The sequence below is a fragment of the Pan paniscus genome, chromosome 1 (genome assembly GCF_029289425.2).
Source record: "Pan paniscus chromosome 1, NHGRI_mPanPan1-v2.0_pri, whole genome shotgun sequence".
In the NCBI taxonomy this organism is placed as follows: domain Eukaryota; kingdom Metazoa; phylum Chordata; class Mammalia; order Primates; family Hominidae; genus Pan; species Pan paniscus.
Window position 1 is genome coordinate 226,686,552 of NC_073249.2, and position 24,076 is coordinate 226,710,627.

At 60.3% G+C, this 24,076-nt stretch overlaps 1 protein-coding gene across 3 annotated transcripts; it reads right to left on the minus strand.

Moving 5' to 3' along the window:
- Window positions 1–11: 11 nt before the first annotated feature.
- On the minus strand, window positions 12–23,286 carry LOC117979148 (ATPase family AAA domain-containing protein 3A). Of its 3 annotated transcripts, none has more exons than XM_034953149.3 (16): window positions 22,953–23,281; window positions 19,346–19,422; window positions 18,061–18,162; window positions 17,698–17,757; window positions 16,507–16,576; window positions 14,425–14,590; window positions 14,114–14,183; window positions 11,834–11,989; window positions 11,144–11,200; window positions 10,747–10,872; window positions 10,301–10,425; window positions 9,423–9,516; window positions 7,967–8,037; window positions 6,647–6,814; window positions 4,934–5,042; window positions 12–788 (listed from the first exon to the last, which is right to left on the minus strand). In XM_034953149.3, exons 1-16 carry the CDS (start codon window positions 23,155–23,157, stop codon window positions 642–644), a joined length of 1,803 nt encoding a protein of 600 aa, XP_034809040.3. In that variant the 5' UTR covers window positions 23,158–23,281; the 3' UTR covers window positions 12–641. The 3 variants fall into 3 exon arrangements, 2 of the variants coding, with proteins under 2 accessions (XP_034809040.3, XP_034809046.3); XM_034953155.3 differs by having other exon boundaries at window positions 9,465–9,516; window positions 22,953–23,279; XR_004669826.3 differs by having other exon boundaries at window positions 770–788; window positions 6,700–6,814; window positions 22,953–23,286.
- Between the last annotated feature and the right edge of the window lie 790 nt (window positions 23,287–24,076).

Sequence of the window (24,076 nt, forward strand, 5' to 3'; positions counted from 1 at the left end):
AGACAGGGCAATGAGGCACCTGTGGGACTTTATTAGGTAAACAGACCCCAGCTCCAGCCACAGGCTTGGACCGGCCAACTGACAGTGTGGCCTCAGACACCCCCGCCAGGTTCCCTTTTCCCTCCTCCCGGCCACAGCCTGGGGTTTCTCAGGGTCACCAGTGTGTGAAAGGTCGGGGCATGCCGGCCACAGGGGGAAGCAGGGTTCAGGCTGCCCCACCTGGGTCTGGTCCTAGCAGGCGCCCCCTCACCTGGCTCTGCTATGGGAGCCGAGAACAAAGACATCACCTGCCTGGCTCCTGCTGCCCCGGGGGCTCAGCCAGCATCCACCCTCCCAGTGGCCTGTGGAGGGGCTGGGGTGCAAAGCCTCACCCTCCCCCTGTGAGCCAGACGGAAAATGCATCTCCCAAGAGTGTCTCGAGGGGCAGGAAGGAGGCCTGCCCCTCCCTAGTCAGTGCCTACAACGGGGTGTCCTGAGGGGCAGAACGGCTGACCCCCACCACAAGACATCCTGGTGCACAGAGGCCCTGGGCACAGCCCAGTCCCCACCCAGGAGCATATCCTCAATGTGCAGGGGCCGGCAAGGCAGGGGTAGGAGGAGTCCGCGGCCAGGCTCCATGAGGTGCGGGTCTCGCCTTGGACTCAGGATGGGAAGGGCTCGTCCCCACGCCCAGGCCCTTCCGCCTTCAGCCAGCACATCTTCTGCTGGTGCTGCTGGACAGCATCTTGCACGCGGGTGTCCATCATGGCCTCGGTCAGGACCCCGTCCTCGGAGGCATACGCCGTGGCCTAGTGGGGAGAGAGGGAGCTGAGGGAGGCCGCCATGGGAACCCCCCACCCCAAATGCACGCCAGGGCCCCGAGGTGGGGAGGGGCCAAACCAGGGGCTCCAGGATGGCCTGAGCGTGAAACACAGGCTTCCCGCACCTCGGCAGAGCCCAGCACGTGTGTGGACACCGGGGGCAGCCCCTGCAGTGCCCACAGCCCTGCCTGCGTCCTCAGCACTGCTGTTGCTCAATGACTTTCTAATAATAGAAAGCCCAAGGCGGAGCCCCACTGACGGCCGACCCAGGGCAGCTTCCGAGAGGCAGGTGGGAACTGCAGACCCTCTGCGAGTCTCAGCCGTGGCCAAGCAGTGCCCCCGGGTCATAGTGCACCTCAGACCCTCAGACCCTGACCCTCACAGGCCTCCAAGGCAGAGGCAGCCACTGCCCACCTTGAGGCACATGAGTGGTGGCACCAAGGCCACCTCTGCCCCCACCTCCCTGTACTCCTGGGCACAGGGCTTGGCATCTAGCATGGGGAGGCTGGAGCTGCTGGGGCTGTGGCCCTTGGTGTGGCTTCAGGCAGCCTCAGGTCCAGCCCTTCTGCCATGAACGGGTCACTCTCCATCCCAATGCCAGCGAAGGGTGTGGAGTCCCCAAGGGGAGTCACCCGTGGGTCAGGGTCAGGGTGTGGGGACCCCCACTGGGCACCATGCTCAGGAGCACACCAGGACACCTGGAGGAAGCACAGGGCAGGGGACCCTTCCCGGACAGCTGAGTGGGACCCTCGCCCCGTCCCAGCTGTACCTCCCAGAGGCAGGATTCATCTCACGGGGTGCAGGGGCGGCAGCACACCATCCTCCCACAACACCGTCGCCACGACGGAACCTGCCATGGTGATGACCACGTAGTGCCCGTCCCCTCTGCCAGCACCCATCCCTCGCCAAGAGCCACTGTGTGGGGAGACACTGACCGGAGCCGGACCGCCACTGTGGGTCAGGGGCCCGGGAGCGCAGGAGACACTGACCGGAGCCGTACCGCCACTGTGGCTCAGGGGCCCAGGAGTGCTCAACATCATTTTTGGTCTTGAGCCCACCCAAGAGAGGGCAAACAGGTGCAGGGACCCTCAGGGTCTACCCGAGTGGCTGCACCTCACCCAGGGCCCAGCAGAGGAAAGGGGCTACACAGATGCTCACGGGGCCACCCCTCCAGGAAGCACGGGACCTGGCAGGAGCCCACCAGAAGTGACAGCTAAATGTCACGTGGCCTCCTGGGTGGGATTCTGGGGCAAAACCCAGTCACGGGTGGGTCCAACAGTGACACATGATGTTCACCACGTGGCAAGGTCCCAGGCCCAGGAAGTCTCTGTGCTACTCTTGCAACTTTTCTGGGAACCTAAAATCTTCAAACTATAAAAGTTGAAAGACAAGACCTGGACCTGATGTCTTCACATGTGAATTCACAAAACATTAAGAAGAATCAGTATCACTCCTCAAACTCTTGGACAAATTGAAGAACATTTCCTCACTCATCCTAAGAGGCCAGACAAAGACACCACAAGAAAAATGACATGCCAATATCCCTGATGAGCATCGTTGGAAAAGTCCTCAACAAAATGCCAGCAAAACGAATTCAGGAGTATAATAAAAAAATTATACACCCTGACCAAGCAGGATTTATTCCTGGAATGCAAGGATAGTTCAACGTACGAAAATCAATCAATGTTCCACATAAAAAATGTTCAACATACAAAAATCAATCAATATTAGCCGAGTGGAGGAAGGAAACCACATGACCCTCTCATCTGATGCAGGAAAAGCATTCGACCAAATTCAAAACCCTTTTATGAGAAAAGAATTCAAGACACCGTGCGTGGTGGCTCACACCTGTAATCCCAGCACTTTGGGAGGACAAAGGGGGCAGATCACCTGAACTCAAGGAGATCCACCGCCTCAGCCTCCCAAAGTGCTGTGGTTACAGGTGTGAGCCACCGTGCCCAGCCCAAATTATTATTTTATTTTTTATTTTTTTATTTTTGAGACAGAGTCTCGCTCTGTCGCCCAGGCTGGAGTGCAGTGGTGCGATCTCGGCTCACTGCAAGCTCTGCCTCCTGGGTTCATGCCATTCTCCTGCCTCAGCCTCCCAAGTAGCTGGGACTACAGGCACCTGCCACCACATCTGGCTAATTTTTTTTTTTTTTGTATTTTTTATTAGAGACGGGGTTCCACCGTGTTAGCCAGGATGGTCTTGATTTCCTGACTTCATGATCCGCCCATCTCGGCCTCCCAAAGTGCTGGGATTACAGGCATGAGCCACCGTGCCCGTCCAGCCCCAGTTATTATTATTTTTAGTTTTAGTTTTCGTTTTTTGAGATGGAGTCTCACTGTGTTGCCAGGCTGGAGTGCAGTGGTGCGATCTCGGCTCTTTGCAACCTCCGCCTCCCAGGTTCAAGTGATTCTCCTGCCTCATTCTCCCAAGTAGCTGGGATTACAGGCATGCGCCACCACACCCAGCTAATTTTTGTATTTTTAATAGAGATGGGGTTTCACCATTTGGCCAGATGGTCTCCATCTCTTGACCTCGTGATCTGCCCGCCTTGGCCTCCCAAAGTGCTAGGATTACAGGTGTGAGCCACCGCACCTGGCCTATTACTATTTTTTTAAGATGGAGTCTCACGCTATTGCTCAGACTGGAGGGCAGTGGCACCATCTCAGCTCACCGCATCCTCCGCCTCCTGGATTCAAGAGATTCTCCTGGCTCAGCCTCCTGAGTAGCTGGGACTACAGGCATACACCACAAATGTGCCGGGGTAATTTTTGTATTTTTAGTAGAGGTGAGATTGGCCTTGTTGGCCAGGCTGCTCTCAAACTCCTGACCTCAGGTGTATGATACTCTCACTTCAGCCTCCCAACGTGCTGGGATTACAGGAGTGAGCCACTGCACTTGTTCCAAATTATTCTTAGTTTTTAAGACAGGGTCTTGCTCTGTAATCCAGGCTGGAGTGCAGTGGCACAATCACAGCTCACTGCAGCCTCCACCTCCTGGACTCAAGTGATTCTCCCACCTCAGCCTCCCAAGCAGCTGGCATTACAGGCATGTGCCACCAGGTCCAGCTAATTTTTTCATTTTTTGTAGAGATGGGGTCTTGCCTTGCTTTCCAGGCTGGTCCTGAACCCCTGGCTTCAAATAATCTGACTGACTTGGCCTCCCCAAATGCTGGGAATACAAGCGTCAGCCACCACCATACCCGGCCTCTGCTTTCTTAGTTGTGGAAACAGACCTGGTTCCAAGTGGGGATGGCCTGGAACAGAGACCTCAGCTGACCCATAAGGACGGGGTTTGAGATCTGGGGCTCTTTGTCACAGTGGCATAACCCAGCCTGTACTGACTAATACAGCCCCCTGTGAACCCCGGCTCCAACATTCAAATCAAGGTACTCGGCTACTTCATTAAGCTGTCACACATTCATTCAAAAGCACTGCTAGACTGAGGAACCAGGTTGTCACACAGACTCTGAGGACCCCAGAGGTGGTGATGCCTGTGCGTGGCCAGGGTGCCTTCTGCCCCACCGACCTGGTTTTGCTTTTCCAGCAACCCCCAAAGACCAAAGCTTTCTGGATGGCCACGCCCACACTCCTGTGAGTCCCGGCTCCTCAGCCCTGGAGCAGCCACGGAGCTGCAGGAGGGGTGTCCCCGAAGAACTGGCTGTGGGACAACCAGAGGCCACTCCCACCCATGTGTCAAGCAGGACCAAGCCCACAGACTTGGTCCAGAAAACACAACGTCCCTCCACCCCGAACCCCCAACTCACATGGGGCCTGTCCTAACGACCATTTACACAGGGAGGTGCCTATTGGCCAAGGTGAGAGTCAGAAGCCTCCAGCCCCACCTGGCAGAGCTCGGGCTACGGCGATGCCAGACTGGCCTCCAGAGAGCCCCGGGTGACTGTCAGCCACCAACATGGCTCCACCCTCCTGAGGGCACGAGCAGGTGCGCGATGCCTCGTGGAGTGGCCCGACTGGGGCAGGGGGCCCTGTGTCACCTCTGTGCACTGAAAAGCCCTCAACAGAAGCTCCCGCGTGACACAGGTGCTGGGACAGGCCTGGCGCAACTAAGCGTCTCCACAGCAGCTGGGGTCCCGTCTGGGTGGATGCGCCGGAGCCTGACTCACCTGCCAGGACACGGCGAGCTGAGCGATCTCCCGGCCCGACATGCCCTCCGTCAGCCGAGCGACCTCTGAGCACTTCCTCCCGTAGTCAAACTGGGCCAGCTTCAGGCGCCTGGGGAAGGAGTTCCCAAGTGGGCCGGCCAAGGCAGCAGCTCCCACAACACGAGGTGGAGGCCGGAAGACAGGCAGCCGGCCGACACCCACGCCAAACATCCTCTTTGGAGGGGCTCTCTACTTCTGACAGCCCAGCTCCACATCCTCCCTGCTGCAGGCCAGGCCCGGACTGAGCAGGGAGTGGCTGCAGGGCCTGGAGATGGCCCCAACCACTCCTCACACCAGCCCTGCCCACAGCTGCTCACTCAGCACCCACAGAGCAGGTGGCCTTTATGCTGGCAGTGGTGGAGCCCCGACTTCTAGCAAAAGCGTCTGCCTGGAGGCCACAGAAGCCAAGTCATGGTGCCAGGGCTACGAGCAGCCATGGGGGTGGGGGAGCCCAGGGAAGGGGAGGGCATAGGGAAACTGAGGCCCGGAAAGCTGGGCTGGCATGGAGCAGGCGGCAGCGGCAACCAAGCTCTTTTGTCATCACTGGCGACAGCAGGGATTTGGGTCAGGTGCACATAAGGACTCAGAAACCAGGGCCCGGGGGACGCCAAGAAGTGGAGCAGCCTCTGCTCATCTGGAGTGTTCCCGAGGCAGCCGGTGTGTGGTGCCAGGGCCCCTCATCACCTGGAGGGCTCTGCCCACCGTGCCTGCTGCACCCACCGCCAGCAACAGGGAGCCTGACAGCCTCAAGGCACGTGAGCAGCAAGAGCCGTGCCCCACACCACGAGGCTCCAGGGCCGGGTGTGGCAGCTGCAGGGAGGCCAGGCCAGAAGCCAGCAGTGGACCATGAGGAACCTCTCCCTCCAGTCCTGACACGGGGGTCTCATGAGGAGCCTCTCCCTCCAGTCCCGACAAGGGGGTCTCATGAGGAGCCTCTCCCTCCAGTCCCTACATGGGGGTCTCATGAGGAGCCTCTCCCTCCAGTCCCGACAAGGGGGTCTCATGAGGAGCCTCTCCCTCCAGTCCCGACAAGGGGGTCTCATGAGGAGCCTCTCCCTCCAGTCCCTACGAGGGGGTCTCATGAGGAGCCTCTCCCTCCAGTCCCGACACGGGGGTCTCATGAGGAGAGACTCCTTCGAATCCCGACACGGGGGTCTCAGAGCAACACTCCGCGTCACCTCCCCTCACAGCCGGGGCCTGGGGGTGGCGGAGCACAGGATTTCCTCACAGCCCTCCTCGTGGTGAAGAGGAATGGAAAAGACGCCGGGCGCGGTGGCTCACATCTGTAATCCCTGCACTTTGGGAGGCTGAGGAGGGTGAATCACTTGAGGTCAGGAGTTTGAGACCAGCCTGGCCAACATGGTAAAACCCCATTGCTACTAAAAATTTAAAAAAAATTAGCCAGGCATGGTGGTGGGCGCCTGTAATCTCAGCTACTCAGGAGGCTGAGGCAAGAGGGTTGTTTGAACCCGGGAGGCAGAGGTTGCAGTCAGCTGAGATCGCGTCACTGCACTCCAGCCTGGGCGACAAGAATGAGACTTTGTCTCAAAAAAAAAAAAAAAAAGGAATGTTAAAGGTTTGTGAGTAAGTGATGGTGGACTGTGGGTCGGGGTGGACCCTGAGCGAGGGCCCCGGGACGGGGGCTGGTGTGGGCTGGTGGGGCGGGACACTTACTGCTTTCCTTCTGTGGCAGGCTTAAGAACATACTCGTCAAAATACATTCTCACCAGGCGCTCCCGCTCCTCCTGCCCTGGCAGGTCGAAGTTGACCATCTCATTGATGCGGTCATTGATGGCCCAGTCGAACTGCTCTGGTTGGTTGCTGGCCAGGACCAGCATGAACCTGCGGGGCGGGGATGAGGATGAGGATGCTGGGGCTGCCGGCCGAGCTGCACCAAGGGGAACGGGGCCTCCTCAGCCCCCACAGGGAGAACCTAAAGTGGCGGGAAACACGAGGACACGGGCACAGCCATGGTCGGCCACCTGCCCCACTGCACCCAGCTGTCCCCCGGCCTGGCTTCCTGGGCCTGTTCTCCCTCCATATAGTGCTTTCCCGCTGATCCTCGCCCAGCCTGATAGGCAGTGCCGGGAACACCACTCTCTCCTGCTGCCTGACCCCCGCTGTGCTGGGAGCAGGGATTCGGGACCCAGAGTCCATGTCGAGAAGTCGCCCACACGTGCCAGGAGCAGGACCTCGGGGGCCCGGGTTCAGCAGAGGCTCAGCAGGGCCCCAGCCTTGCCTCTCTGGGAAGGACCTGAGTCAAGGCTCCAGGGAGCGTCTACCGGCAGCAGCTGACCCGGGAGCCCAACGTGCCTGAGGAGTCAGCCACGGCCGACCAGCAGGACTTGATCCTCCGTGTGACACGTGACTGGGGCTGGAGGGGCCCAGGAGACCAAGAAAGCTCAAAATTAGGGGACTTGGGAGGGACTAGGGAGCCTGGCCATGGGGCGGTCACCCTATGGGGGACATCTGGGCGGCAGCCCACAGAGGCCACACAAAGTCGGGTGGGCCCCAAACCTGGAGGGTGCACCCCTGGCCAGCATCCGGGCGGGGGACCAAGGTCCCAGGTTCCACCCCGACACACAGGACCTGCTCGTGTCCAGCTTCCCGTGGGAGCAAACGTGTCTCCATCTCCCACCCCAGGGCACACACACCCTCCAAGGGAGACCCAGCAGAGCCTCACACGATGAGACCACCTCCCTTGCAGGCACAGGACCGCAGAAACCTAGGGGCAGAGGGACCTGCAACCTGGGGCAGCGGCGCACAGGGCCGTGAGGACAGGACTGACCCCAGCTCTGCCCGGGAGGCCCCCGCATGTTCCTCAGTGACACCCCGTGCTGTCCCGAGCTGGGCTGTTCCCAGGGGACATCCGAGGTGAGCATGTTGAGGCCACGGCAGCTGCCCAGCACTGTGAGCCAGGGACCCTCAGTGGGAACCAAGGGCGACGGCTGCACAGCCCTGCCCGGGGGCCCAGGACCCGAGGGGCTCCCTCACTTGTTGCTGTGCTGGCCCGTGCGGTACAGGAAGGCGTTCAGTGTGGCTCTGAGGTCCTCGCTTATCTTCTCCTGCAGAGAGAAGTTTCCAGCCTTAGGCACCAGGAGCAAAGCCTTGTAAACAGCCACAGCAGAAAGTCCCACAGGCCTCCCTCCTGCAGGGAGCAGGGACATGGCAACACTTTCATGGATCTAGACTCAAAAGCCTGACCAGGGCCAGGGGCGGTGGCTCACGAATGTAACCTGGATTTTGGGAGGCTGAGGCGGGCAGATCACACGAGGGTGGGAGTTTGAGACCATCCTGGCCAACATGGTGAGACCCCGTCTCTACTAAAAATACAAAAATTAGCCAGGCGTGGTGGCACACCTGTGGTCCCAGCTACGTGGGAGGCTGAGGCACGAGAATCACTGAAACCTGGGAGGCAGAGGTTGCAGTGAGCTGAAATTGCACCGCTGCACTCCAGCATGGGCAACAGAGTAAAATTCTGCCTTAAAAAGAAAATAAAGAAAAAGAAAAGAAAGCCTGACCGGGCACAGGGGCTGACATCTGTAATCCCAGCACTTCAGAACATCAAGGCAGGCAAATCTCTTTAGCTCAGAAGTTTGAGCCCAGTCTGGGCAACGTGAGGAAACTCCATCTCTACTAAAATTACAAAAAAATTAGACAGGTATTGCACTGTGCCCCTGCAGTCCCAGCTACTCAGGCGGCTGAGACAGGAGGATTGCTTGAGCTCCAGAGGTCGAGGCAACAGTGAGCTGTGATCGCCCCTGCACTCCAGCCTGGGCCACAGAGACCCTGTCTTAGAATGATAATTAAAAGGCTGGGCGTGGTGGCTCACGCCTGTAATCCCAGCACTTTGGGAGGCCGAGGCGGGCGGATCACGAGGTCAGGAGATCGAGACCATCCTGGCTAACACGGTGAAACCCCGTCTCTGCTAAAAACACAAAAAATTAGCCAGGCGTGGTGGCGGGAGCCTGTAGTCCCAGCTACTTGGGAGGCTGAGGCGGGAGAATGGCGTGAACCTGGGAGGTGGAGCTTGCAGTGAGCCGAGATGGTGCCATTGCACCCCAGCCCGGGTGATAGAGTGAGACTTCGTCTCAAAAAAAAAAAAAAAAAAAAAAGCTGTTTTTCACACAAAGCTTACAGAGAAAAAGAAACTGAACAGAGGGCTGCAGCCTGGCCCAGGCAGACAGTTGTGCCCACCCCACCACCCCACTGTGGCCAGAGGCTTAGTGACACTCACGGTGGCTCGCCCCATTGTGGCCAGAGGCTTAGTGACACTCACGGTGGCTCGCCCCATTGTGGCCAGAGGCTTAGTGACACTCACGGTGCTCGCCCCATTGTGGCCAGACAGAGGCTTAGTGACACTCACGGTGGCTCGCCCCATTGTGGCCAGAGGCTTAGTGACACTCACGGTGGCTCGCCCCATTGTGGTCAGAGGCTTAGTGACACTCACGGTGGCTCGCCCCATTGTGGCCAGAGGCTTAGTGACACTCACGGTGGCTCGCTTCCGAAGGAAGGCATCTGCTTCATCCACGAAGAGCAGGAGGCTGTGGACGAGAGGGAGGCCAAGCTGGGTGAGAGTGACGCCAGGAGCAGCCCACAGCAGCGTCCGGCCATGGCCGGAGCAGGCCAGGCAGGCAGATCCCCACGGGGTCAGGCTCTGCCCCATCAGGAGCCCTAAGTCCTGGACCCGACAGAAGCTGATCCACCGACAGAAGCAGACTCTGCCCCGCAGGCTTCACCCCCACCCAGCCCAGTGCAGCGCTGGTGGCCGCTTAGAGTCCACGCCAGGGACAGGTCTTCTAAAGTGAAAGGTCAAAGGCCAGAGGGGAGGGTGCCAACCATGAGGATCGTGGTTCCAACGAGGACAGCCGAGGCCACAAGGGTGCCCGGGCTGTGCCCTGCGCAGGGTCACTGTGGGACCTATTGAAGGGAGTGTGCCATGCTGTCTTCAGCTAACTTTCAAATGGTTCTAGAAAAGGCAACCAGTGCCCACGCCCACCTGCAGGCGTGTTGGAGGGAGGGCGGCTGTGGAGGAGCCTCCCCTGCAGCTGTGAAGACCCCTCTCCCCCTGCACCCACCCACCTCCCTTCTGCCCTGAGTATCCCACTGGCAGCCTCCACACGCTGGGGGCCTCGTGTCCACCAGGGTCCACACTCAGGGGACTTTCCCTCCGAGGCTCCGAGGGACCCTCCATTGGGCCTCCTGCGTGGCCACAAGGACAGAGCTGCAGAAAGACAGGGTCCCCAAGAGACACCTGGACCCCCTTCCCAGAAGGCAGCCTGCTGGGCCGCAGCCAAGGGCCTGGTGTGTGCTGTGGGGACGTCTCACCCGCGCCGGCTGGTATTGGCCCAGTCAAAGAGCTTGTGCATGGCGGTCACGCCTTCCCGCCCCATGGGGGCCACGTCCCCGCCTGTCATGATGGCGTAGTCCATGCCTGAGTGCAGGGCGAGTTTCTGGACAGGAAGAGTGAGGGGAGACAGAACAGATGTTCCCTCCGCCTCTGAAAAGCCTGCACACTCCACCTGGAGTGTGGAGCCCCTGCCGGGCGTCCCTGCCTGGCGTCCCTGCCTAGAAGCCACAGCCTGCCAGACAGGAGACATCCTCTGCCTGGAAGATGGGAGGCGCTGCTGCCCACACCAGCACCCTGAGCCTACACGAGGGTGGTCAAAGGCCTAAGGGGGGTCCATTCCCCAGGCGGCTGAGGCCCCCAGACACCTGCAGGCAGGTGACACCCCAGCGGCCCCTGGACCACCTGTTCAGCCAGGCGCTCTCACCTTGGCAAACAGCGTCTTCCCGGTGCCTGGTGGCCCGTACATCAGGATGTTCCTGTACAGGCTGCGGTTCTTCTTGGTGTTCCTCGTTGCTATGGCGATGTCGCGCACCCGTGCTTCCAGGCTGGGCTGCCGGGGAAGACGGGGGTTTGGAGGAGATACTGTGCACCCATGGAAGCCTCAGGGGAAGGGGCTGCGGGAATGCCCGGGTGCAGACTCCGCTCCTCGGGAAGCCTCCCAGCTCACGGGCAGCCTATCTATCCCCGGCACAGTCCAAGCAGTTGCATCTCAGGAGCCAAAAGCTCCTGGGCGCCACCACGAGCGCTAACAAGGGCCACAGCCCGGCCCAGCTCCGGGGTCCCCCCCCCGCGCCTCCCCGGTCCCAGGCACACCGACTTACACTCAGCACAACACCCTCCAGCGCGTCCTGGGGTCGACTGAGGAGCCGCCGGCTGACCTGCCGGAGGAGAAGGGGAAGCGCCACTGGGTCACCTGCCACAGCCACGGAACAGCCACCAACGCACACACAAGCTCAGTAACACGCAGAAACGGAGCTGCCCCAAAGCACAGCCAGGACCGGCCCGGAGCTGGAACCCCGCCCCGCCGGGAGACCAGGCGGCTATTGCTGGGATTAGGGGCATTTTCCGGTTCCTTATTGGCTTTTATTTTCTTAACCACCTACCCAGTGACCTGTGGAGACCCCACCACCCCCGTGTGGAAAGCAGGCACCTCGGGGGCTGATGAGCGGCGCGGCTCCCCAGGGAGGCCACCAGATGCTGTGGCCTGTAGCAGCTTTCCCGACAGACGGCCGCACACCCAAGTCCCGGGTCTTGCAAGGACCCCGATGTGCTCCCAGGCCCCATCAAGAGCCCTGAGCAGGGGACACCGAGGCAGACAGGGGAAGGGTCTCACTGATGCAGACCCCTAAGGTACAGTGCCGGACAGGAAAACCCACCCGTGAAGCAGCGTGCGGGTGCCCATTATCCGGGGAAAGGGAAGGGATAGGAGTGTATGCGTGGGCTGTGCTCGTGGGGCAGAAGGGACTCAGCCAGGCACTTGCACTCAGGGAGGGCCAGGCCTGCGCCGCTACCTGGATGGGGTGCCGCAGCGCCTCCAGCACCGTGATGCGGGACGTCTCCCTCACTAGGGACGGCTTCCCCAGCCGAGCCTCGATGAAGCGGCCAGCGACAAGCGTGGCATTCTTGGCTGAGTAGACCCCGACAGCCAGCAGCGTCAGCCCAGCCACCTGCAGCAGAGACACCGCACTGGCGCACCGGCCCCCACCGTCCCTCCCTCTTAAGAGTGGGAGATGCACGGGGCTGCCCCCACCCTCTCTCCACCTGAGGGAGAAGCACAGGGCCGTGTGCTGGCCCCACAGGAACCCGAATTCCCGGCCCCGAATCCCACAGCCACGCGGTTACAGGAGGCAGGTGGGGCAGTCACAGCGCCCTCACTCAGGGCCATTTTCTCTGCAACTGGCAGCATAAATCCTAGAAAGCCTGGGTCACTGAGCGGGGCCCTGGGCAGACCCAGCCGGATGTCACAGAGCCACACCCTCTGGTACATTCTTGGCCACTAAAAATGGTACTTTATTCCTGGAAAACAAGACTAACCCAAAATCTCTAACTCGTTTTAAAAATCAATTAGGCTGGCTGGGCACAGTAGCTCAGGTCTGTAATCCCAGCACTTTGGGAGGCTGAGGCAGGTGGATCACCTGAGGTCAAGAGTTCGAGACCAGCCTAACCAAACTGGAGAAACCCCGTCTCTACTAAAAATACAAAAAATTAGCTGGCCATGGTGGCACGTGCCTGTAATCCCATCTACTTGGGAGGCTGAGGCAGGAGAATCTCTTGAACCCGGAAGGCAAAGGTTGCAGTGAGCTGGACCCGCGCCACTACACTCCAGCCTATGCAACAAGAGCAAAACTCTGTCTCAAAAAACAAACAAACAAAAAATGAATTAGGCCAGGTCCGGTGGCTCACCCGTGTAATCCCAGCACTTTGGGAGGCCAAGATTGCGGGATCACTTAAGGTCAGAAGTTCGTGACCAGCCTGGCCAACATGGTGAAACCCCATCTCTACTAAAAATGCAAAAATTGGCCGGGCCTGGTGGCACAAGCCTATATTAGCTGAGTGTGGTGACGTGAGCCTGTAATCTCAGTCACTCGGGAGGCTGAGGCAGGAGAACTGCTTGAACTGGGGAGGTGGAGGTTGCAGTGAGCCGAGATGGCACCATTGCACTCCAGTCTGACCACAGAGCAAGACCCTGTCTCAAAAAAACAAACAAACAAAAGTCAACGGCGCATTAAGCAGCTCCGTCATTTCCTCACATGACACCGTCTCACCAACATGGTGGCAACACCACCTGCAACATTCACCACCACACTGACCAGGCCACCGGCAGGTGCTGCAGTCACAGCAGTGGGCGCCGGCACCATGACAGAGCAAGTGCCCACTCAGTGCTGGGCACCTACTGTGTGCTGGGCGGGGTGGGGACGGAGGACACAGCCATGTGCGATGTGGGGCGCCACCACAGCAGGCCGGAGGCTGGGCACAAAAGAGTGAGGCTTTAAACGAGAGAAGAATCTGTGAACTTCAAACTCTCAGGGTTTTATAAGGAATAAAGAAGGTTTTTGCAAAATGGAGTCAGGGTTGCCTTCTGTTTTTTGTTTTTTTGTTTTTTTTTTTTTGAGAAGAAGCCTCACTCTGTGGCCCAGGCTGGAGTGCAGTAGCGTGATCTCGACTCACTGCAAGCTCTGCCTCCCGGGTTCAGGTGATTCTCCTGCCTCAGCCTCTTGAGTATCTGGGACTATAGGCGCCCGCCACCGCGCCCGGCTAATTTTTTGTATTTTTTTAGTAGAGACGGGGTTTCACCGTGTTAGCCAGGATGGTCTCGATCCCGATATCGTGATCCGCCCACCTCTGCCTCTGCCTCCCAAAGTGCTGGGATTACAGGTGTGAGCCACGACTATCGACAATTTTTTTCTTGAGACAAGGACTTTGTCGCCCAGGATGGAGTGCAGTGCTGCGATCTCAGCTCAGTGCAGCTGCAACCTCCCCGGGCTTAAGTGATCCTCCTACCTCAGCCTCTTGAGTAGTGGGACCACAGGGGCCGCCACCACACCCAGCTAATATTTGATTTTTTGTAGAGATGGGGTCTCACTGTGTGGCCCAGGCTGGCAACTGCGTTTTCTTCTCCCAGCTTGAGAAGGGAGGAGAAGCCGAGGCCAGCAGGTACAACGTGGGCTTCCTCCCTGCTGGGAGAGCTACAGGGCTGTGCAGAGCCGGCAGGGACAGGACCTGGGGCTCCAGGAGGCCCCCACATGCTGCCCCTCAGCCACCTGCCAGCCCTGTTTTATGAGTATGTTTACCGTGGCTGTCACTTTGTCCCAGTCTGTCACAAAGGCACGGAATCCTTCCCCAAACAAGGTGCCAGCCGTCCTGCGGGGAAAGCAGTGGTGTGACCAGGAAGGATATGAAGATCCGTGCCACGCAGCGAGAGCAGGTTGAGGGTGAGGCCCTGATATGGCGGCCCGGCCTTGCCACGACAGAGGGGCAGTGCCCCCACCAAGGAGTCAGCCTACGGCGGCCAGGCCTGGAAGAGCTGGAGAGCGCCCTGGGACCAGCGACTCACACCTGCGGGGCTCCGTCTGTGGCCGGCCCGGGCCTCGGCAGTGCTCACCTGATGGACTCCAAGACGGTCTGACGGTGCTCGGCCGCCTTCAGGCGGATCTGCTCGCGGATGATGTCTGCATTCTCCCGCTCGGCCTTGGCGCGCGCCCGGGCCTCGGCCTCCACTCGCAGCATCTCATTCTTGTGCCGCAGCTCCATCTCCCGCTCCACGGTGGCTGCCCGAGAGGCAGGGCAGCTCAGCACCATGCAGTGCAGCACGTCCACCTCCACCCACACTGCGGACCGGCCCACGCCACGGACCGGCCCACGCCACGGACCGGCCCATGCCACGGACCGGCCCACGCTGCCAACAGGCTAAGGCCACGGACAGGCCCACGCCACGGATCGGCCCACGCTGCTGACAGGCTAAGGCCACGGACAGGTCCACGCCACAGACAGGCCCAAGCCACAGACCGGCCCACGCCATGGACAGACCCACGCCACGGACCGGCCCACGCCACGGACAGACCCATGCCACAGACAGGCCCATGCCGCCAACAGGCTAAGGCCATGGACAGGCCCACACCACGGACCGGCCCACGCCATGGAGAGGCCCACGCTGCTGACAGGCTAAGGCCACGGACAGGCCCACGCCACAGACAGGCCCACGCCACAGACAGGCCCACGCCACGGACCGGCCCACGCCATGGACAGGCCCACGCTGCTGACAGGCTAAGGCCACGGACAGGCCCACGCCACAGACAGGCCCACGCCACGGACCGGCCCACGCCATGGACAGGCCCACGCTGCTGACAGGCTAAGGCCACGGACAGGCCCACGCCACGGACCGGCCCACACCGCCAATAGGCTAAGGCCACGGACAGACCCACGCCATGGACAGACCCACGCCATGGACCGGCCCATGCCACAGACAGGCCCATGCCACGGACAGGCCCACGCCACCAACAGGCTAAGGCCACGGACAGGCCCATGCCACAGACAGACCCACGCCACAGACAGGCCCATGCCACGGACAGGCCCATGCCGCCAACAGGCTAAGGCCACGGACAGGCCCATGCCACGGACCGGCCCACGCCATGGACAGGCCCATGCCACGGACCGGCCCACGCCATGGACCGGCCCACGCCATGGACAGGCCCACGCTGCTGAAAGGCTAAGGCCACAGACAGGCCCACGCCACGGACCGGCCCACGCCGCCAATAGGCTAAGGCCACGGACAGGTCCATGCCACAGACACACACAGACCTTGGTAGGGACAGTGCCACAGGCCAGCCCTGCCCATGGATTAGGGCAGAAATCCGACCCAGAGCCTAGGCAACTTCTCAGGACGAGCTCTTTAAAGCAAAAAACCAGAACGTGGAGTTCTGAAGGAAGCCCCCCTCACACAGAAACACAGCTGTCAGAACTCAGAGACGCGTGACGTGCCACGTACCTGGCTACTGAACATTAAACGCACACACCTCGCCACAAGCCCACCCACGGTGAAGAGTGGTGACAGACGTTTGCCTGGAGCACTCGCCAACAAATGCCACATGGCACCAAATACCTGTGATCCTCACTGAAACCAGAACAGTAAAGACCCATGTTCTAGGCAGAACACAGAGGCTCACGCCTGTAATCCCAGCACTGTGGAAGGCCAAGGCAGGCGGATAATGAGATCAAGAAGTTCAAGACCAGCCTGGCCAACATAGTGAAACCCTGTCTGTACTAAAGATACAAAAAAATTAGCTGGGCATGGTGGTGGGCGCCTATAATCCCAGCTACTCGGGAGGCTGAGGCAGGAGAATTGCTTAAACCTGGGAGGCAGAGGTTGCAGTGAGCTGAGATTGTGCTATTGCACTCCAGCCTGGGTGACAGAGCGAGACTCCGTCTCAAAAAAAAAAAAAAAAAAGACCCCTGTACTTCCCATGAAGTGAAGCAGCTCCTGCCCTCCCTGAACAGACCCTGGCGTCCACTCGCAGACAGAGGTGTCTTCCGAGAGGGAGCCCCACCCCACGGAGCCCCAGCAGGCCTCGCCCACTGCACTGGTAGCTATGAGGGGCCGGGCCGCAGAACTCAGGCTCAGAGTGCACGCCGGGTCCACAAGCAGCCCCCGCCACCTCCGCCCCAGCCAGGAGAGCAGACAGCCTACCTCGCCGCATGGCTTCCTGCTTCTGCACGGACTCCTCCTGCTTCCGTAAATTCTCCTCATTGAGAAGTTGCTGAAAAGCCGCAGAAAAAGAAAAAAGCCTTTAAAACCTGTGACTGTGCCCATGTGTGCGGGGGATGACTGCCCGAGTGTGCAGGGGGGTGAGTGTGCCCGAGTGTGTGGGGCTGACTGTGCCCGTTTGCGGGGGGTGACGGTGCCCGAATGTGCAGGGGAGTGACTGTGCCCGAGTGCAGGGGGTGACTGTGCCCGTGTGTGGGTGGGTTGTGCACCCGTTGGGGTGTGTGTGTGTGTGCCCGTGTGGGGCGGTGGGGGGGTTGTGTGTGCCTGTGGGGGGGGTGTGTATGCCCGTGTGTGGGTGTGTGCCCATGTGCGGGGGTGTGTGTGTCCCTGTGACAGGGGAAGGCGTGTGTGCCCGTGTGTGTGGGATCTGTGCGCCCATGTGGGGGGGTTGTATGCGTGCCCATGTGTGCGGGGGGGCTGTGCCCGTGTGTATAGGGGGGTGTATGCGCGCCCGTGTGTGTGGGTGTGTGTGTGCCCGTCTATGGGGGGGCATGCCCATGTGTGTGTGGGTGTGTGCCTGTGTGTGTGGGGCTGTGTGTGTGCCCGAGTGCACGGGTGCCAGTGAGCCTGTGGGGGGTATGTGTGCGCCTGTGTGTGTGTGGGGGGTGTGTACCTGTGTGCGGGGTGTGTGTGCATATCTGTGTGTGCGGGGTGTATGTGCGTACCTGTGTGTATGGGGGTGTGTTTACCGGTGTGAGTGTCCATGTGGGTGTGTGCCGGCCCGTGTTGTGTGGGGGTATGTTTGCGGGTATGTGATTGCAGGCCTCTGTGTGGGGGTGTGTGTGTGCGGGCCCGTGTGTGCAGGGGTGTGTGTGTGCCCGTGTGTGCAGAAGTGTGTGCACCTGTCTGTGTGTGCTGGGAGTGTGTGTGAGAGGAATGTGTGTGTCCGTGTGGGCAGGTGCCTGTGTCTCCGTGTACATGTGTGCACACGTCTGCATGTGTGCCTGTACACGTGTGCTGGTGCGTGTCTGTCCGAGTAGTTTCCCCTGCTCTAGCACCCACCGTCAGCAACCCCAGCGTTCTTGCCCCGTGGCCTCTGACCCACTGACCGGTCCCACAAAGCCACCTACGTTCTCAGGGATGCAGGCGCCTCGCAGGGGAGGCTGAGCTCACCTGCTGCTTCAGTTGGTCCTCGTAGCGCTGCCGGGCCAGCTTGTCTTGATACTGGGCCCTCTGGGGGAGAAGAGGGCGGCAAAGACACATCTCAACCGGGAGCTGCAGTCTGGGCCGACTGGGCGGAGCGCCAGGGACTCCGACGCGCCATCAGCCTCACACAAACGTGGGGAGGCGCGGGGACCTCCCGTCCGGCTCAGCAGTGAGGGACCTTACAGGTCTTAGGCGTTTGTGCAAGGCCGTTCCAAGGGCAGCTCTAATGGCTGACTCCAGAGTGCCCCAGGGCCGCACCCAGCTCCCAGTCCTGCCCCAGGCCGTTCCCCCAAGCCGGGCGGCCTCCCTCGCGGCCTCTTGCGCTCTTACGGCCTGGTGCTGCCGGGTCTCCTCGCTCAGGGTCTTCCTCCTCTCCTCGGCCTGCGCCCGGATCTGCTCGCTCTTGAGCTGCTCCACGGCGGCCTCATACTCCTGCAGAGCACAGCACTCACCAGCTGGCACTTGCTCAGGGCTGGCGCTGCCTGACAGCCGCTCCTGTGTCTGCACGGCTCCGACACGGCAGAGACTCCGTGCCCAGACTAGTGTGTGCAGCAGGCTCAGGGCTTCCAGCTGCATCTGCATCCAGGATCAGGCCCTGGAGGAATCCAGACCCACAGGCACAGAAGCACCAGCAGAAGCCCGCGAAGGCCCCCCAGGAGGGAGGCCGGACACCCCCTTTTGGACTGCACTGAGGGCAGAGCTCATGCTTATTTTAGGAATCCTGCTGAGTGGACCGGGTGCGACGGCTCTCGCCTATAATCCCAGCACTTTGGGAGGCCAAAGTGGGTGGATCAACTGAGGTTAGTAGTTCGAGACCAGCCTGAACAACATGGTGAAACCCCATCTCTACTAAAAATACAAAAATTAGCCAGATGTGGTGGCGGGCTCTTGTAGTCCCAGCTGCTCGGAGGCTGAGGAAAGAGGGTGAACCCGGGAGGTGGAGGTTGTGGTGAGCTGAGATCACGCCACTGCACACCAGCCTGGAAGACAGACTAAGACTCTGTCTATAAAAAATAATAATATGAAACAAGGCAGGCACAGTGGCACAAGCCTGTAATCCCAGCACTTTGGGAGGCCGAGGCAGGTGGATCACTTGAAGTCAGGAGTTCGAGACCAGGCTGGCCAACGTGGTGAAACCCCGACTCTACTAAAAATATAAAAATTAGCCAGGTGTGGTGGCGGGTGCCTGTAATCCCAGCTATTCAGGAGGCTGAGGCAGGAGAATTGCTTGAACCCAGGAGCAGAGGTTGCAGTGAGCCCAGATGGCACCACAGAACTCCAGCCTGGGAAACAGAGACTCCGTTTCAAAATAAATAAATAAAACGAAATAAAACAAAAAAATCCTGCTGAGTGTAATGAAATGAGAAGACGCAGGCCCTCAGGATGACCAGACGCCCTCACCAACACCGGCCCTCCCTCTTGGGCGGTTCTGCGGCAGCGTCTCTCACCTCCCCTTGTTTCCTTCTGTGAAATGAGGCGCCCAAGCTCGGCCCTGGGCCCCACTGCTGCCCACGTACACGCCCCCCGGCCCTACCCACCAGCAGTAGCCCTACCAATCTCCATGCCCGAACCCCATGTGCACCCCGGCCTCCCCACCCACACCGGCCCCACTCACTTTGAGCTTGGACTGTTGCTCCAACTGCAGCGTCTGCTCCTGCATCTGCGCCAGATTCAGGGCGTCCTTGGCGTAACCTGCAGACGCAGGGACACGGAGGGCAGGTGTTAGGATACACGGATGCCGCTGGGCAGGCACGCACACCAGCCAAGGGGCTTTCTGGAATCCACGGCCACGCCTCGACCTCAAAGCCCCCAGCCCTGCCTCCCCATCCTCCTTCCTAGTCAGACCTGGCGTGACGATGCCCCATCCCCAGCACACGGCCTGATGCATTTGTGAGGTTTTACGCCCCCAGGGATGGTCTTGGAGAGCCACATCCGGAAGGCCATCCCACGTGGACGGGAGGAGGCTCTTTCCCAATTCAACAGAAAGTCAGGCGATGGCTAAAGTGTCCTCTATTTTTTCACGTTACATTCGCTTTTCCTAAGCTTCCAATGGCTGTTGTCATTGATCTGCTATCAATCACATGCAGGCAAGAAAGGGAATGAATAAGAATCGGATACCAGCCAACAAGCTCAGGGTGACGAGGACAAGCATCTGACAACATCCTCAGTTACGTTTTGTTCCTAGAGGGGAACTGACACAGGTCGATGTTTGGGTGTCGTGGGACAGAAGTACGTATTCTCTGAGCTGCTGAGGCCTCAGCATCAGGTCTCAAAATTTTCTGGGATGACAGTTTTCCCATCATAAAACTTTACCATAAAAATCTTTTGGCTGGGCGCGGTGGCTCACTACTGTACTCCCAGCACTTTGAGAGGCTGAGACGGGTGGATCACTTGAGTCCAGGAGTTAGAGACCAGCCTGACCAATGTGGTGAAACCCCATCTCTACTAAATATACAAAAATTAGCTGGGCGCAGTGGCGGACGCCTGTAATCCCAGCTACTCTGAGGCTGAGGTGGGAGGATGGCTTGAACCCCGGAGGCAGAGGCTGCAGTGAACCCAGATCGCACCGCTGCACTCCAGCTAGACACAGAGAGACTTAAAAAATAAAAATCTCCATCCTGGCCAACATGGCGAAACCCCGTCTCCACTAAAAAGACAAAAAAAGAGCAGGGCACAGTGGTGCACGCCTGTGATCTCAGCTACTTGGGAGGCCAAGGCTGGAGAACTGCTTGAACCCAGGAGGTGGACGTTGCGATGAACCGAGGTTGCACCACTGCACTCCAGCCTGGGCGACGGACGGCAACTCCATCTCAAATAAATAAATAAACATATAAATCTAACACAGAAAGACGCGTAAAGTAGGCAGGGACCCCCGATGCTCCTGGGTTGGTGCGTTGTTCCCGTCTCTCTTCCTCCCGCAGCCCGTCTCACTTTTTTAAGCCTTCAGAGTCAACTGCAGCAAACACGTCACTAACTAGAGCCCAGCGTCTGTTCTCAGCTCAGGTGTAATTTTTGGAGGTGACTGACGCAGGGGGAAGTGCCGTGGGGAGCACTCGTTGCATTTAGACAGAGGCAGCGACGCTTTGGTGTTGGGGTGGGTCTGCCTGGGCCTGTGGTTAGGCACGAACTGGGCTGACGGGCATCAGCGTCAGATTTCAGCAAGCGCCTTGGTAGCTAACCTCGGGGGCCCCAGTGAACAGAGCACAGATGAGACCGGGACCTGCCTCTCAGGGAAGACAGTGCCAGGTCAACGGGTTTGGCTGCTAAGCTCTAAGCTCGGGAAGCCAAGGGCCGAAGCGGCCCCGGGCCCTCAACCACTCTCACTCTGACCCCGAGGGGACCGAGGGTGTGTCAGTCCCCCAGGGTCCTGCCACAGAGCAGTGACAGGAACGTGGGTGTCACGGTGAGGAGCTCTGCCTGTTTCCTCCCAAGGGGACCTTTGGCTGGGTTAAGCTGAGGCCACTCCCTCCCCTGAAAATGGCTCATTGACAGTTCCCACCCCCAGTGACTCTGGGGAGGAGGAGAGGGGAAACAGCAGGTCAGGTGCCCGTGTGGCCTCTCGGTTATTAGAATGAGAACAATCATTCACCACTTCGGTGTGACCCTGTGCCAGGGACGTGCCTCCCAGCGCGTGAATTCACACCCACAGGGCACGAGGCTCTCCTCCAGGCACCCCCTCTGTGGAGTGCAGGGCCAGCGCTGGTGCTCACGGACAGTTCTGGGACAACGTGCTGCTGTGACTTCCAAGGACAGGCCGGAGGAGGGGTCAGGGCAGACTCTGGGAACGAAGCTGCATGGGGCTATAGCCTCAAGGGACAGAGGAGGCAGTCGGTGAGGAGGAGCCGCCCGTTTGCCTGGAGAGCAGCAAGGACAAAGCAACGGGCTCCGGCCGAATCTCGGCGACCCCGCTGCCAGGAAAGGGGCACGGAGGAAGCCAGGAGCGTCGGGAGGGGCCGGGCTTGCAGAGGGGTTACCAGGCAGAGGGGCAGGGCAGGGGGCACCCGGGGAGAGGGGGCGGTCAACTCTGGAGAAACCTCTCTCACCCGCCAGCAGTGAGGCCAGGAAGGAGGGAAGGGATCAAAATGAAAGAGCCCACACCTGGAACACAATCCACAGGAAACAAAAGCCTGATGGAGGGCTCCCCACGGTGCACCTGGAGACCCTGCCCCAGGCCCCGCTCCACCACAGAGAGGGCAGACCAAGGCACTGGCAACGCCGGCAGAGCGGACTGCGGGTCAGGAGCTCCGGGGCCGCCAGGACTGGAGCAACTCAGAGGCACAGGTCTGCACTATGGGGAGGCGGCCTGAGGCTGCTCAACCAGGCCTGTACCACTGCAGGGGGCCGCAGGCTGATCACTACGATTCAGCTTCTGGAAGTGGGAGAAGTTTCAATCTCTAAGTGAAGTTAGCGGGTGAAAACCTCCAGGAACTAGGACACAAAGGAACCCTCCAAATAAGCCTGCAGCAAGAAAGTCAGTCACCAACGTCCGCTGTCCTCCGAGGTGCCCTGAAGTCCAGCCCTTGATTCCCATCCTAACCTGATCGTTAAAATTACCGAGGAAGGCCATGAGCAGCGGCTCACGCCTGTCATCCCAGCGCTTTGGGAGGCCGAGGTGCGCGAATCACCTGAGGCCAGAATTCAAGACCAGCCTGAACAACATGGTGAGTGCTCACACCCTGAGGGCCTTGGGTCAGGGATTTACTCAAGCTGAGCAGCACGGCCTGGCCTGTAGCTTCACAGACCTCGCCGTGCAAATGCTAACGTCTTCCAACAAGAAGTGCAAATCTGCTACAGTCTCGTTAGAATCAAGTAACTCTCAAATACGCTTCCCTTGTTACGTGGAAACTGCTAGCAACCACCCAACAAACCCATCTACCGATCTGGCCACGCCTTGGCCTGTGCCACGTGGAGGCGGCAAGCGCAGAAGGATCCCACACACTCGGCGGTAACTGAAGACCACGGCCAGCCCCAGACCCTGACCCCTGTAACCTATGAGCGCCACCTCCGCACCGCTTTCCGCACCTGACCCGCTCCTGACAGCTGCAGAGGTGCAAACGGGTGACGGAAAGAGTCCGATCCTCCCGGCACGCGAGACGGCTCCGGCCGGGGGTGCTCCGGGGGCGCAGTCTCGCCCGGGAAGTGGCTGCCGACAGCGGCGAGGAGCGGCAAGGGCCAGGGCTCCCGCTTCCCCGGCCCGTCCCGCCCCGCCCCGCCGCACTCACGCGAGTGCTCCAGCTCGCGCGCCGCCTTGGCGGCGCGCTCCAGGCCGGTGGGGTCGAAGTTGCTCCATTTGTCCTTGGGCGCCGGCCGCTCTCCCAAGCCGCGGTCCCCGCCGCCCTCGGCCCCGGGCTGCGCGGGCGGCAAAGGCGGCGGCGGCCCCGCGCCTTCCCCCTTGGGGCCCTTGTTAATGCCGAAGAGCCACGACATGCTCGCACCGCCGCCGCCGCTACCGCCGCCGGGACCCCCACCCGAGTCTGACTCGCGTGCAGCTGGGAACAGCCTCCACGCGCCCCGAGCCGGTGGTCACCGCCACTGCGCAGGCGCCACACACACCCCTTCCTCCCGGCGACGGAAATGCGTAAGGGACACGCGCGCAGCCCTTGGATTGGCCCCGAGGACAGTGACGCCATAGCGACGGCGCCGCGACTGCCGAACAGTCTTTGGGAGCCAGCGGGGCGGGAGCGGCGAAGCATCTGGCTACGGGAGCCACGCCGGGGCAAAATTCCCGAGGGACGTAGGCGAACCCGAGGTAACGTCAGCCCCGCGCCGCAACCGCGTGGGCGCCGTTGCTAGGGGCTCCGAGGAGTTCCGGCCTTGGCGGCAACAACGGGTGGCAGGTGTCCAAGGAGCCCCAAGGTTCTCGATCCGTGCGGCGGGGCGCCCTGCGGTGAGTCCAGGACGCAGAGAAGAGTCTCGCGGGAACCTCACCCGAGGCGGCACCGGCGCCCGGGCAAGCCGAGCCCTTCCGCGATGAGTCGGCGCCCTGGGGTCGCTGCGCCAAGAGCTCAGGAGAGGCGCCTCCCCTCCTCGGTGTCTCCGCAGCCCGCATGGCCCTCCCGCCCAAGACCCCGGGGCGGCCCCTTCCCGCGTGGCGGGGCCAGCGAGCTCCTCTTGCGGGGCGTGGACGGGGCCGGGGTGCCCGGGCAGGCGCCGCCCCGGAGCCCACGGTCCACGCGCTCCCAGCGGCCCTGACTCTCTCCTTGATGGAACTGGTTGACTTCACGGAATATATGGAGTGACTTTTCCCACTGGATTGGAAACTGTTTTAAGCCTGAATAATGTTAGATACAATGAGTTCTAAACTTCCCTTCAAAGAATCAGTATGTCAGTATGTTCAGTCTTTGTC